The sequence below is a fragment of the Chiloscyllium punctatum genome, chromosome 3 (assembly GCF_047496795.1).
Source record: "Chiloscyllium punctatum isolate Juve2018m chromosome 3, sChiPun1.3, whole genome shotgun sequence".
In the NCBI taxonomy this organism is placed as follows: domain Eukaryota; kingdom Metazoa; phylum Chordata; class Chondrichthyes; order Orectolobiformes; family Hemiscylliidae; genus Chiloscyllium; species Chiloscyllium punctatum.
In genome coordinates this window covers 7,290,998-7,303,742 of record NC_092741.1, presented here as the reverse complement: position 1 = coordinate 7,303,742, position 12,745 = coordinate 7,290,998, and the positions used below count along the sequence as shown (strand labels likewise).

General features: G+C 44.6%; 1 protein-coding gene across 10 annotated transcripts in view; it reads left to right on the top strand.

Annotated features, from left to right (window-relative positions):
* The window catches only part of LOC140455365 (uncharacterized), a 33,487-nt gene extending 26,709 nt beyond the window's left edge, over window positions 1-6,778 (top strand). For 6 of the 10 annotated variants that reach the window (XM_072550159.1, XM_072550190.1, XM_072550183.1 and 3 more), the window contains one exon: window positions 211-4,330. In XM_072550159.1, the coding sequence (XP_072406260.1) occupies window positions 658-2,628 (1,971 nt within the window). In that variant the 5' untranslated portion in view covers window positions 211-657 and the 3' untranslated portion in view covers window positions 2,629-4,330. Of the gene's footprint in view, window positions 1-210 lie in introns of all 10 variants that reach the window. The other 4 variants (XM_072550213.1, XM_072550203.1, XM_072550222.1 and 1 more) reach the window with 2 other exon arrangements.
* The last annotated feature ends 5,967 nt before the right edge of the window (window positions 6,779-12,745 follow it).

Below are 12,745 nucleotides of genomic sequence, written 5' to 3'. Positions count from 1 at the left end.
TTGCTTTCATAGTTTAGGACTTGGTCTGTGTGTGTGGCTTTCCTGTAAACCTTTGTGGTGAATTCTCCGTTCGGTGTTCTCTGTACCACCACGTCTAGGAATGGGAGTTGGTTGTCCTTTTCTTCCTCTCTAGTGAATCAGATTCCTGTGAGTGTGGCGTTGATGATCTGGTGTGTGTTCTCTATTTCTGAGTTTTTAATTATTACAAAGGTGTCATCCACGTATCTGACCCAGACGTTGGGTTGAATTTGTCATCCACGCTCAGACAACAACTCACCAGAACAAAGGACCCGATACCCAACATGATCAAAACTAATGTAGTGTACAAAGTCCCATGTAAGGACTGCACAAAACACTACATCGGACAAACAGGAAGACAGTTAACGATCCGTATACACGAATACCAACTAGCCACGAAACGACACGACCAGCTATCCTTAGTAGCCACACACACAGACGACAAGCAACATGAATTCGACTGGTACAACACTACCATTATAGGGCAAGCCAAACAGAGAACAGCCAGGGAATTCCTAGAGGCATGGCACTCATCCACGGACTCTATCAACAAACACATCGACCTGGACCCAATATACCGGCCACTACAGCAGACAGCTCGAACTGACAACCGGAAGCGGCAGAGACAGGCCACTATAAATGCCGGAGGAAACAGTACAGAAGCGCTTCACAGGAGGCTCCCAAGCACTGAGGATGTCACCTAGACAGGGGACGAAACGTTTGCAAGACAAATTCCCAGCACGGCGAACAGAACCACAACAACGAGCACCCGAGCTACAAATCTTCTCCCAAACTTTGAACACCTACAGGCGAGAGACGCTAAGACAAGCAAGGAAATGGGAATCCTGTGCCAACCGCCTAAGCACCACATACGAACAACTCCAGTTCCTGCATGAATGCCGAAAGAATCGAATCCTTCCACCATGTGTCAGATACAGACCACCAGTCAACAATCCACAAGCCAGGGACACAGCCAGACAGAATGGACTCAGGATGATCCAGGTAATGATTACAGACGCTCACAGCAGACTACACAAATACAGACAAGAAATTGCGCGCCAAAAATCGTTAATTTCAAAAACCACCAATCAGGAATGGACCCGGACCACAGAACAGGCCGTCACCATAGGACAGAACAGGACCACACACCGCAAAAAAACGGCATTGAAAGAAAAAACGGCCAAGCTAACACACAAAGAAGAGGACACCACAACACACACCTGGGTTAGAAACCTCTCCCACAGACAGCTCACAGACACGGAAAGAACAATACTGGCCAAGGGACTCAACTACAACCACAGGGATGCCAAGACAGCAGACTTCCTAGCAGCACTAGAATACACACTCAGGAACAATGGACTGACAGAAAAGACGCAACAAACTGTGAGACAAAGTATCGTACCGCTGATAACAAGGAAAAGACAAACACATAACCTCAACACGAAGGAGAGGGAAGCACTAAAATCACTAAGAAACGATAAGAACATAATTATACTCACAACAGACAAAGGCAGAATGACGGTCATCCTGGACAAAGCAGAGAAGATGCAAAAAGCACAACAACTACTTGCGGATACCAACACCTACCAAAAGAAGGAGTTTGACCCCACCCCACAGCTCCCTAATAGGATAAACAACACACTGAGGAATCTACAAAAAAATGGACAGATAACCAGGTCTGACCTACAAAGAATGGAACCTGAAAGCAACAACACCCCCAGATCCTATGGACTACCCAAAGTGCACAAACCAGACATCACACTCAGACCCATAGTATCACTACCAGGGACACCATCACACAAATTGGCCAAAGAACTACAGCAGAAACTGAAACACCTGATCAGCGGATCCAGACAATCTATACAATCGACACAGGAATTCTTGGACATCATCAGAAATATACACATAGACAAGGAAGAAACTATGATCTCATTCGATGTAATGGCACTGTTCACCTCCATCGACACAACACTAGCCAAAGAAACAATAGCCAACCTGCTGGACAGACATAACAGACAACAGGATGTTGAACCTATCAACAAAGACGGCATACTTAAACTACAGGACTTGTGCCTCACAACACATTTCACATTCAACACCCAAATATACAAACAAATCAACGGAACACCCATGGGCTCACCGATCTCTGGACTCATAGCAGAAGCAGTAATGCAAAGGTTAGAACAAACAGTCTTACCACAAATTCAAGCCAAACTCTGGGTCAGATACGTGGATGACACCGTTGCAATAATTAAAAATACAGAAATAGAGAACACACACCAGATCATCAACGCCACACTCACAGGAATCCGATTCACTAGAGAGGAAGAAAAGGACAACCAACTCCCATTCCTAGACGTGATGGTACAGAGAACACCGAACGGAGAATTCACCACAAAGGTATACAGTAAAGCCACACACACAGACCAAGTCCTAAACTATGAAAGCAACCACCCCAACACACACAAACGAAGTTGCATCAGGACACTATTCAAAAGGGCCGCAACACACTGCAGCACACCAGAACTACCAAAAGAGGAAGAGGAACCCACCTATACAAAGTATTCGTCAAAAACGTATACCCTCGCAATTTCATCAACAAATGCCTAAGGGAGAGACAACGGAACGAGGACATGCCACAACCTAAAGGACTAGCCACACTACCATACATCAGGAGCATTTCTGAACTGACAGCCAGACTACTGCGACCACTAGGACTCATAACAGCACACAAGCCAACAGCCACGCTCAGACAACAACTCACCAGAACGAAGGACCCAATACCCAACATGAGCAAAACCGATGTAGTGTACAAAATCCCATGCAAGGACTGCACAAAACACTACATCGGACAAACAGGAAGACAGTTAACGATCCGTATACACGAACACCAACTAGCCACGAAACGACACGACCAGCTATCCTTAGTAGCCACACACACAGACGACAAGCAACATGAATTCGACTGGGACAACACTACCATTATAGGGCAAGCCAAACAGAGAACAGCCAGGGAATTCTTAGAGGCATGACACTCATCCACAGACTCTATCAACAAACACATCGACCTGGACCCAATATACAGGCCACTACAGCGGACAGCTCGAACTGACAACCGGAAGCGGCAGAGACAGGCCACTATAAATGGCGGAGGAAACAGCACAGAAGCGCTTCACAGGAGGTTCCCAAGCACTGAGGATGTCACCAAGACAGGGGACGAAACGTTTGCAAGACAAATTCCCAGCTCGGGGAACAGAACCACAACAATAAAATATATGCTGGTCATAGTAGATCATCTATCTGGTTGGGTTGAGGCATACCCCCTAGCTACTGCCACTGCGAGTGGAGTGTCTAAAACAATATTGGAGCACATAATTCCCCAATATGGGCTCGTGAACCATATTGATTCCGACCAAGGAACTCACTTTACCTCTAAAGTGTTACAGGGGGTAATGAAAGGGTTGGGAATTTCCTGGCAGTTCCATACTCTGTGGCACCCGCCAGCATCGGGAAGGGTTGAGATAATGAACCAAACACTCAAACGACAGCTCTCTAAATTGATAATAGAAACCAGATTCCCTTGGACCAAATGTTTACCTATAGCTCTCTTGCGAGTACGAACAGCCCCAAGGAAAGACTTGGGACTATCCCCCTATGAAATCTTATTTGGATTACCTTACTTGGGAACGAATGGAGAATTGCCAACTCCCGAAACTAAAGATTTGTTATTAAAGAAGTACATACTGGGCTTGTCCTCCTCTTTGTCTTTCCTAAGGAAACAGGGTTTATTGGCACAGACTCCACCCCTTGAATTCACCGTTCATCCCATCCAGCCGGGCGATTGTATCTTAGTAAAATCATGGACAGAGACTAAATTGCAGCCGGACTGGCAAGGGCCGTACCAGGCTCTTTTGACGACCGAAACGGCAATAAGGACGACGGAGAAAGGCTGGACTCACTACACTCGGATCAAAGGGCCAGTGGACCCTCCCGTGGAGGAAGAAGTCTGGACAGCCGAACCAACGCAGACTAAAACACAGACTAAAACACAGACTAAAGAGACTTTGAGTAACTAATTATACAGTGGCGACGCGAGCGTGGGATTATTTCTGTAAGATTGTATATTAAGTCTTTTTGTGCTTCAGCATGATGTTTAGAATACTGGGAATGCTTAGAGTTATGATGCTAGCTCTCTTAGTATTGGGATTTCATCAAATATCATTTTCATATGTATCATTAACTGTTCCTGAATCCAATAACCCACAAGTAATAGACACTGATGTAAGCAGCTCAGTAAATTGTGGAGATGTAGATAATCAGAGACAGTACCGCAGTTCTGAGATACATCTTAAGTCATATGGGGATGGCCTTGGGGACGGTACTTGGTATAATGGTCTTGTCACAGTACACCGGGCCCCCGTCCGACCAGCTCGCAACTGTCCCGATAAAAAGTGTAACCCAATATACCTAACAATAAGGAAAACCACCTGGCACAAAACAATCCTGGGTGGGGGCACCTATGAGATACAATTAAATGAAACATTTGGGATAGAAATGAAAGCAAATGGGAAGGATTTCTTGGGCTATTGTTTTCGAATTAGTGTAGGACAGGAAAAACGGGTAGAACTACTGGGTAATAAGATTCAATCTTTCACCCCTCCCGATGATTCTAAAGTAGTAAAATTTATAGAGGTAAAGGACTTGAAACAGGCCATTGAAATAGAAACTGGGTACGGGGATGCAAATGCCTGGGTTGAATGGGTAAAGTATACTGTAAAAAGTCTGAACAAGAGTAATTGCTATGCATGTGCCTCCGGTCGGCCAGTGGCCCAGGTGGTTTCCTTTCCACTCGGGTGGAAGCGAGACAGGAAGGGCATGAAATGTATGATAGCCCTGTATCAGGATGAGACTGCATGGAATGATAGGAATTGTACCTCCCGATCTTTGATGTTCCCTCCCTTGGAGAAGAAAGATGCAAAAGATCCCCCCCTGTTTTCCGTTGCAGTTGGAAATCACACATCGTATGTGCGTAGACGAGGTACAAGTCGGTCGAAAGATTTGGGGGAGCTGAAATTATGTACAGAGATTAAGAATGTCACCGAAACAGAGAAGGGAGGGAACTACTCAGCATTAAAGGTTCCCCGAGCGGATCTGTGGTGGGACTGTGGGGGCAAAATATTGAGACCCACCCTCCCTCCGGATTGGAGAGGGATATGTGCAATTGTACAATTGGCAATTCCATTTACCCTGGCATTTGAGAAGGAAAAGATAGTAGGGAAAAAGGGAAGGGGTAAGAGATTACTGTTAGACACTTCTTTCGATGACAGGATTTATCTCGATTCGGCAGGAGTCCCTAGGGGATTACCGGATGAATTCAAGGCTCGTAACCAGATTGCAGCAGGCTTTGAGTCAGCTCTCTTTTGGTGGGTAATAATTAATAAAAATGTAGATTGGATAAATTACATTTTCTATAATCAACAGCGATTTATAAATTATACAAGAGATGCGGTTAAAGGAATATCAGAACAGCTTGATGTGACAAGTAGAATGGCATGGGAAAACAGAATGGCCCTTGGTATGATTCTAGCGGGAAAAGGGTGTGTGTGTGTGATGTTAGGAGGAAGTTGTTGCACCTTTATTCCAAATAACACTGCACCTGATGGTTCAATTACTCGGGCCTTAAGGGGATTGACTACCTTAGCAGAGGAACTGGCTGAGAATTCAGGAGTAAATACATCTCTCACAGGATGGCTTGAATCATGGTTTGGAAAATGGAAGGGGGTGGTGGTTTCTATCCTTACTTCCCTGATAGTAGTAGTCGGGGTATTAGTGGCCATTGGCTGTTGTATCATACCCTGTATACGAGGGCTCACTCAAAGACTGATTGAAACAGCCTTGATGAAACAGATGCCCCTAAAAGGGAATCAGGCTGAAGGACTTTATCGACTAAATAATGAGGAGATGAGTGAGACCAAGATGGATGAAATCTCCGGAATGATGCTTGCGAATTTCGGGGGTGATGCTTAAAAGCAAAATATTTGCACAAGATAACAAATGGTAATTAAAGAAAGAGGGGGAATTGTGGGATGTGGGGGAAATAATGTTACTTCTGCAATTCCATTTTACAAAGTAAATGAGCTCACACCAGTGTGTAAGTGTTTTAGCCACGAGCTGAGTCAACAAGAATGGAAACAATGTAGAGGAAATATATAATTGTTTTTATATTAGCTAAAATTGTATGTCAGAATGAGATGTGCCAGCAAAACGATGGTAGACATTACGGGCAAATAGATAAGATGTTGTGAGGGGATGAAGTTAAGCTAGATACGCCTGTACAAACAGTAGGTATAAACATCTGCTTCCCACTTTTCCAAAAACACAGGAACAAACCCCAATTAAAAGGGTCATAGGGATCAGAACGGCCTCGGGAAAGGCACAGATGAAGGGGGTAGATAATGATGAAGAAAGAATATGCCTAACAATGACCGACAGCAGGATGAGGTCAAACAGCCTTGTGAGGCCAGGAATAAGCATTTTGTCACAGACAAGGCCGGATAAGGCAAGAGATAAACAGGGGTAATGGGAGCCAGTCTTAGGGAAGTGGACGATGTAAGCAGGGGAGGAGCAATGTAAAACAAAAGACATCAAATCATATAAATATTATGTATGAATTGAACTTGGTGTGTGTATGTCCTCTACCTTATAGGCACTGGACATCTCACCCACTTGCAAGTGTAAAATAAAGGACACTGATGATTCAGATTTTGTCTCGGACTGCAATTATTGAAGTGTGTGAGCTTTGTTTCTCACAATTCCAAACTGCAGAGTCCACTCCTGAAGGCAGCAAATGCACACCCCACAGCACACAGGTGTTCAGTCTCCATTGAGTCCTGGCCCAGCCTGGGAAAACCAGGCCCACTCACAGGAACACAGTACATTGTACAGGTGCAGTTAACTCACAGGGGTTTGATCCACTCCTGAAGGCAAGGTCTTCACCCAAACCTCCAGGATACAGCAAGTGCTCACCTCCCAGCACACACACAGTTGTTCAACCTTCAGAGGCCCAGTCCCAGGGCTAGGCCTCCCCACAGGAACAGCTCCTCTGGTAAAATGTATGTCTTCCACAAGGGCTCAGTCCAAACACCAAAAGCAGTGAAGACACATACAAAAAAACAAAGAAAACTAGAGTCCAAGGGCTAAGCCCTACCACAAAATTAACATTGTCCTTTTCTCAAAAAGTAAAAAGAGAAAAAGAGTAACACACAGACTGCAACCATCCAGTAAAATACAGGGGCAAAACAAAAACAAGTTCCCCAATGAGAACTAAAATATAACAGTATTCACTGTCTGTGTGACCAGCCAGCTTAGGAATCCGTTATCAAATACAACAGTAACACACTGGCTGTGACCAGCCAACCCGCAGTCAGTTCCCTGAACTCAGGAGTTTCTAAATCGCCTGATGATACTTCTTTATTAATCAGAAACCCCCAGAATACTGGCAAATAGCAATCATGCTAATGTCACATTTATATCTGTCAGCCAAGGTTCCCTGATAGGTCTCATTGTCAATGAGATCCACCTCGCCCTGGTTCTCATCATGACAGTCTTGTAGTCTTCCTCTTGCAAGATGACCACAATATTCTAGTGTTTCAAATTCAGATTGAAAGAGTGAAAAGAAAGTTGCTTACGTGAGTTTCAGTTTTAGGCAAAGTAATTCTACAGGCCTGAGGAAGGAGGTGGCCTGAGTGGACTGGGCAAAAATCTATGTTCTTTAAAAGAGTAGGAGAGTGGAAGAACAATGGCAAATGCTTCATGAAATATTTGATGCATCTCAATCAAAGTATATTCCTGAAAGGAAGAGGAATTGTAAAAAGGTGAAAAATCATCCATGACTTAACAAAGAAGTCAAGGTTAACATAAAGGCAAAAACCAGGGCATTTCACATTGCAAAAGTTAGTAACACTTTGGAGGTTCAGGAGAACTTTAAACATTAGCAAAGGGTTACGAAAAACAAAATCAAAGAGCTAAGGTGAACTTCAAAAGGAATATAGCAGGAAATATAAGCACAGATATGATAAACTTCTATAAATATATAATGAGGAAGAGAATAGTGAAAGTAAATGTCGGTCCTTTATCGGTTGAAAATGGTGAGATAATAATTGAAAACGCAGAAACACTAAACCAATATTTTGTATCTGTTTCACAGTGGAAAATAATGATTTATTTCCAAATACTGCAGTTACTGCAGAGGAACTCGATGAAATAATATAACTAGGGAGAAGGTATTAAGTAAACTGAAGAGATTAAAGGCAGACAAGTCTCCGAGGCCTGACGGCCTGCAGCCTAGGGTATTAAAATTGGTGGCAGCAGAGCTTGTGGATGCGTTAGTCAAGATTTTCCAACATTTCCTGGATTCTGGAAAGGTATCAGGTGATTGCAAACATCCTGATGTGACACCTTATTCTACAAAGCAAAAAGTGGGAATATACAGACCACTTAGTTTGACCTCTGTAGTAGGGATGTTGCAGGGGTCAAATCATAAAGGAGGAAATAACTGAACACCAGTGTCAGTACAATTTCATGAAAGGCAAGTCATGATTGACAAACTTGCTGGAATTCTTGGAGAATGTAACCAGCAAGGTAGATGATGGAGATCTGGTGGATGTGGTATATCTCAAGTTCCAGAAGGCATTTGACAAGGTGCCGCATAAAAGACTGATCCAGAAGGTTAGATACCAGGGTGTTAAGAGTAGAACATTTCCTTGGATAAAGGATTGGCTAACCAGTAGAAACCAGAGTGTCAGGATAAATGGATCCTGCTTTGGATGGTGAACTGGAACTAGTGGGTTCTGTTCTCAGATCTCAACTATTTACCATGTATATAAATAATCTGCAAGCAGGCTCAGACTAACACAACAAAGCTCACAGACAATACCAAAATAGGTGGGCATGCAGGCAGTGATGAGTAGATGAAGAGTTTGCTGATGGATATTGATTAGCTCAGAGAATGGGCCACAATCTGGCAGATGAAGTTTAATGTGAAGAGGTACGAGATGGTTTATTTTGACTGGAAAAACGGAAAGGGCAAATTATTATTTGAAATTTGTAGAGAACTGGATTGGATGATATGGCTGCCAACCAAAATATCGGACCAACTGGGTGGGTACATGCCCTTCTCAAATCTTGATCTTTTGACCTGAAGAGCAATCAATCATATTTTAAATGATGAGGCACTGGCGCATTGCTCAAACAATGTTAATGGATTTATTATGGATAGAATCAGATTGGCATTGCTAATTAGAAATGGTATAACGGCTGCAGAAAGGAAGTTTGAGGGGGATCTGCCTCTGGAGGTAGTATGGGCTGAAGTCAGAAATAGGAAAGGTGCAGTCACCTTGTTGGGTGTTTATTATAGGCCCCCCAATAGCAGCAGAGATGTGGAGAAACAGATTGGGAAACAGATTTTGGAAAGGTGCAGAAGCCACAGGGTCGTAGTCATGGGCGACTTCAACTTCCCAAATGTTGATTGGAAGCTCTTTAGATCAAGTAGATTGGATGGGGCGGTGTTTGTGCAGTGTGTCCAGGAAGCTTTTCTAACGCAGTATGTAGATTGTCCAACCAGAGGGGAGGCCATATTGGATTTGGTACTCGGTAATGAACCGGGACAAGTGGTGGGCTTGTTAGTGGGTGAACATTTTGGTGATGGCGACCACAATTCTGTGACTTTCACCTTGGTTATGGAGAGAGATAGGTGCGCACAACAAGGAAGTTTTTACAATTGGGGGAAGGGAAATTACGATGCTGTAAGACAGGATTTGAGGAGCATACGTTGGGAGCATAGGCTGTCAGGGAAGGATGTGGTGGAAATGTGGGACTTTTTCAAGGAGCAGATACGACGTGTCCTTGATATGTATGTACCGATCAGGCAGGAAAGAAATGGTCGTGTGAGGGAGCCTTGGTTGACGAGGGAGGTTGAATGTCTAGTAAAGAGGAAGAAGGAGGCTTACATAAGGTTGAGGAAACAAGGTTCAGACAGAGCAGTGGAGGGATACAGGATAGCCAGAAGGGACCTGAAGAAAGGGATTAGGAGAGCTAAGAGAGGGCATGAAAAATCCCTGGCGGATAGGATCAAGGATAACCCCAAGGCATTCTATGCGTATGTGAGAAACCTGAGAATGACGAGAACGAGGGTAGGTCCGATCAAGGACAGTGGTGGGAGACTGTGTATTGAGTCGGAAGAGATAGGAGAGGTCTTGAACAAGTACTTCTCTTCAGTATTTACGAACGAGAGGGACCGTATTGTTGAAGAGGAGAGTGTGAAACGGACTGATAAGCTAGAAGAGATACCTGTTAGGAAGGAAGATGTGTTGGACATTTTGAACAACTTGAGGATAGACAAGTCCCCCGGGCCTGACGGGATATATCCTAGGCTTATGTGGGAAGCAAGAAAGGAAATTGCAGTACCGTTGGCAATGATCTTCTCGTCTTCACTGGCAACTGGGGTGGTACCAGGGGACTGGAGAGTAGCGAATGTTGTGCCCCTGTTCAAAAAAGGGAATAGGGATAACCCCGGGAATTACAGGCCAGTTAGTCTTACTTCTGTGGTAGGCAAAGTAATGGAAAGGGTACTGAGGGATAGGATTTACGAGTATCTGGAAAGACACTGCTTGATTAGGGACAGCCAGCACGGATTTGTGAAGGGTAGGTCTTGCCTTACAAGTCTTATTGAATTCTTCGAGGAGGTGACCAAGCATGTGGATGAGGGTAGAGCAGTGGATGTAGTGTACATGGATTTTAGTAAAGCATTTGATAAGGTTCCCCATGGTAGGCTTATGCGGAAAGTCAGGAGGCATGGGATAGAGGGAAATTTGGCCAATTGGATAGAAAACTGGCTAACCGGTCGAAGTCAGAGAGTGGTGGTAGATGGTAAATATTCAGCATGGAGTCCAGTTACAAGTGGAGTTCCGCAGGGATCAGTTCTGGGTCCTCTGCTGTTTGTAATTTTTATTAATGACTTAGAGGAGGGAGTCGAAGGGTGGGTCAGTAAATTTGCAGATGATACAAAGATAGGTGGAGTTGTGGACAGTGAGGAGGGCTGTTGTCGGCTGCAGAGGGACTTAGATATGATGCAGAGCTGGGCTGAGGAGTGGCAGATGGAGTTCAACCCTGCCAAGTGTGAGGTTGTCCATTTTGGAAGAACAAATAAGAATGCGGAATACAGGGTTAATGGTAGGGTTCTTGGTCAGGTGGAGGAACAGAGGGATCTTGGGGTCTATGTACATAGATCTTTGAAGGTTGCCACTCAGGTGGATAGAGTTTGTAAGAAGGCCTATGGAGTATTATCGTTCATTAGCAGAGGGATTGAATTCAAGAGTCGTGAGGTGATGTTGCAGCTGTACAGGACTTTGGTTAGGCCACATTTGGAGTACTGTGTGCAGTTCTGGTCGCCTCACTTTAGGAAAGATGTGGAAGCTTTGGAGAGGGTGCAGAGAAGATTTACCAGGATGTTGCCTGGAATGGAGAGTAGGTCGTACGAGGATAGGTTGAGAGTTCTCGGCCTTTTCTCGTTGGAACGGCGAAGGATGAGGGGTGACTTGATCGAGGTTTATAAGATGATCAGAGGAATAGATAGAGTAGACAGTCAGAAACTTTTTCCCCGGGTACAACAGAGTGTTACAAGGGGACATAAATTTAAGGTGAAGGGTGGAAGGTATAGGGGAGATGTCAGGGGTGGGTTCTTTACCCAGAGAGTGGTGGGGGCATGGAATGCGCTGCCCGAGGGAGTGGTAGAGTCAGATTCATTGGCGACCTTTAAGCGGCATTTGGATAGGTACATGGATGGGTGCTTAATCTAGGATAGAAGTTCAGCACAACATCGTGGGCCGAAGGGCCTGTTCTGTGCTGTATTGTTCTATGTTCTATGTTCTATGTTCTATGTTCTATCAGGGAGCACATGTTGCAGGGAAACTGATCAAGGAGGTTTGCAAACGGCTGAGCATGAAGCAAACATTCCACATTCTGTATCATCCACAGAGTTCAGGCATGGGTGAATGAATGAACCAGTCCTTAAGGAGGTTTTAGCTAAAGCCATTCAGGACACTAAACTAACTGGTGAAAAATGTGTTGCTGGAAAAGCGCAGCAGGTCAGGCAGCATCCAAGGAGCAGGAGAATCGACATTTTGGGCATAAGCCCTTCTTCAGGAATTCTGATGAAGGGCTTAAGCACGAAATGTTGATTCTCCTGCTCCTTGGATGCTGCCTGATCTGCTGTGCTTTTCCAGCAACACATTCTTCAGCTCTGATCTCCGGCATCTGCAGTCCTCACTTTCTCCTACTAAACTAACTGGTATCATGTACAGTGAGGAAGGCCATCAGAAAGTGCAGCAGGACCTTGATCAGCTGGGGAAGTAAGCCGAGATAAATGGCAAATGGAGTTTAATACAGATAAGTGTGAGGCTTGCATTTTAAAAAGTCAAACCAAGATAGAAATTTCATGGTGAATGATAGGGCCTTAAGGAGGGTAGTGGAACAGAGGGACCTTGGAGTTCAGGTGCACGGTTCTCTGAAAGTGCAGTCACCGGTGGACAAAGCAGCGAAGAAGACTTTTGGCACACAGGCCTTCATCAGTCAGGGCACTGAGTGTAGAAGTTGGGAAGTTACGTTGCAGTACAGGAAGTTGGTGAGGCTGCACTTGGGGTATTGCATTCAGTTTTGGTCATCTTATTAT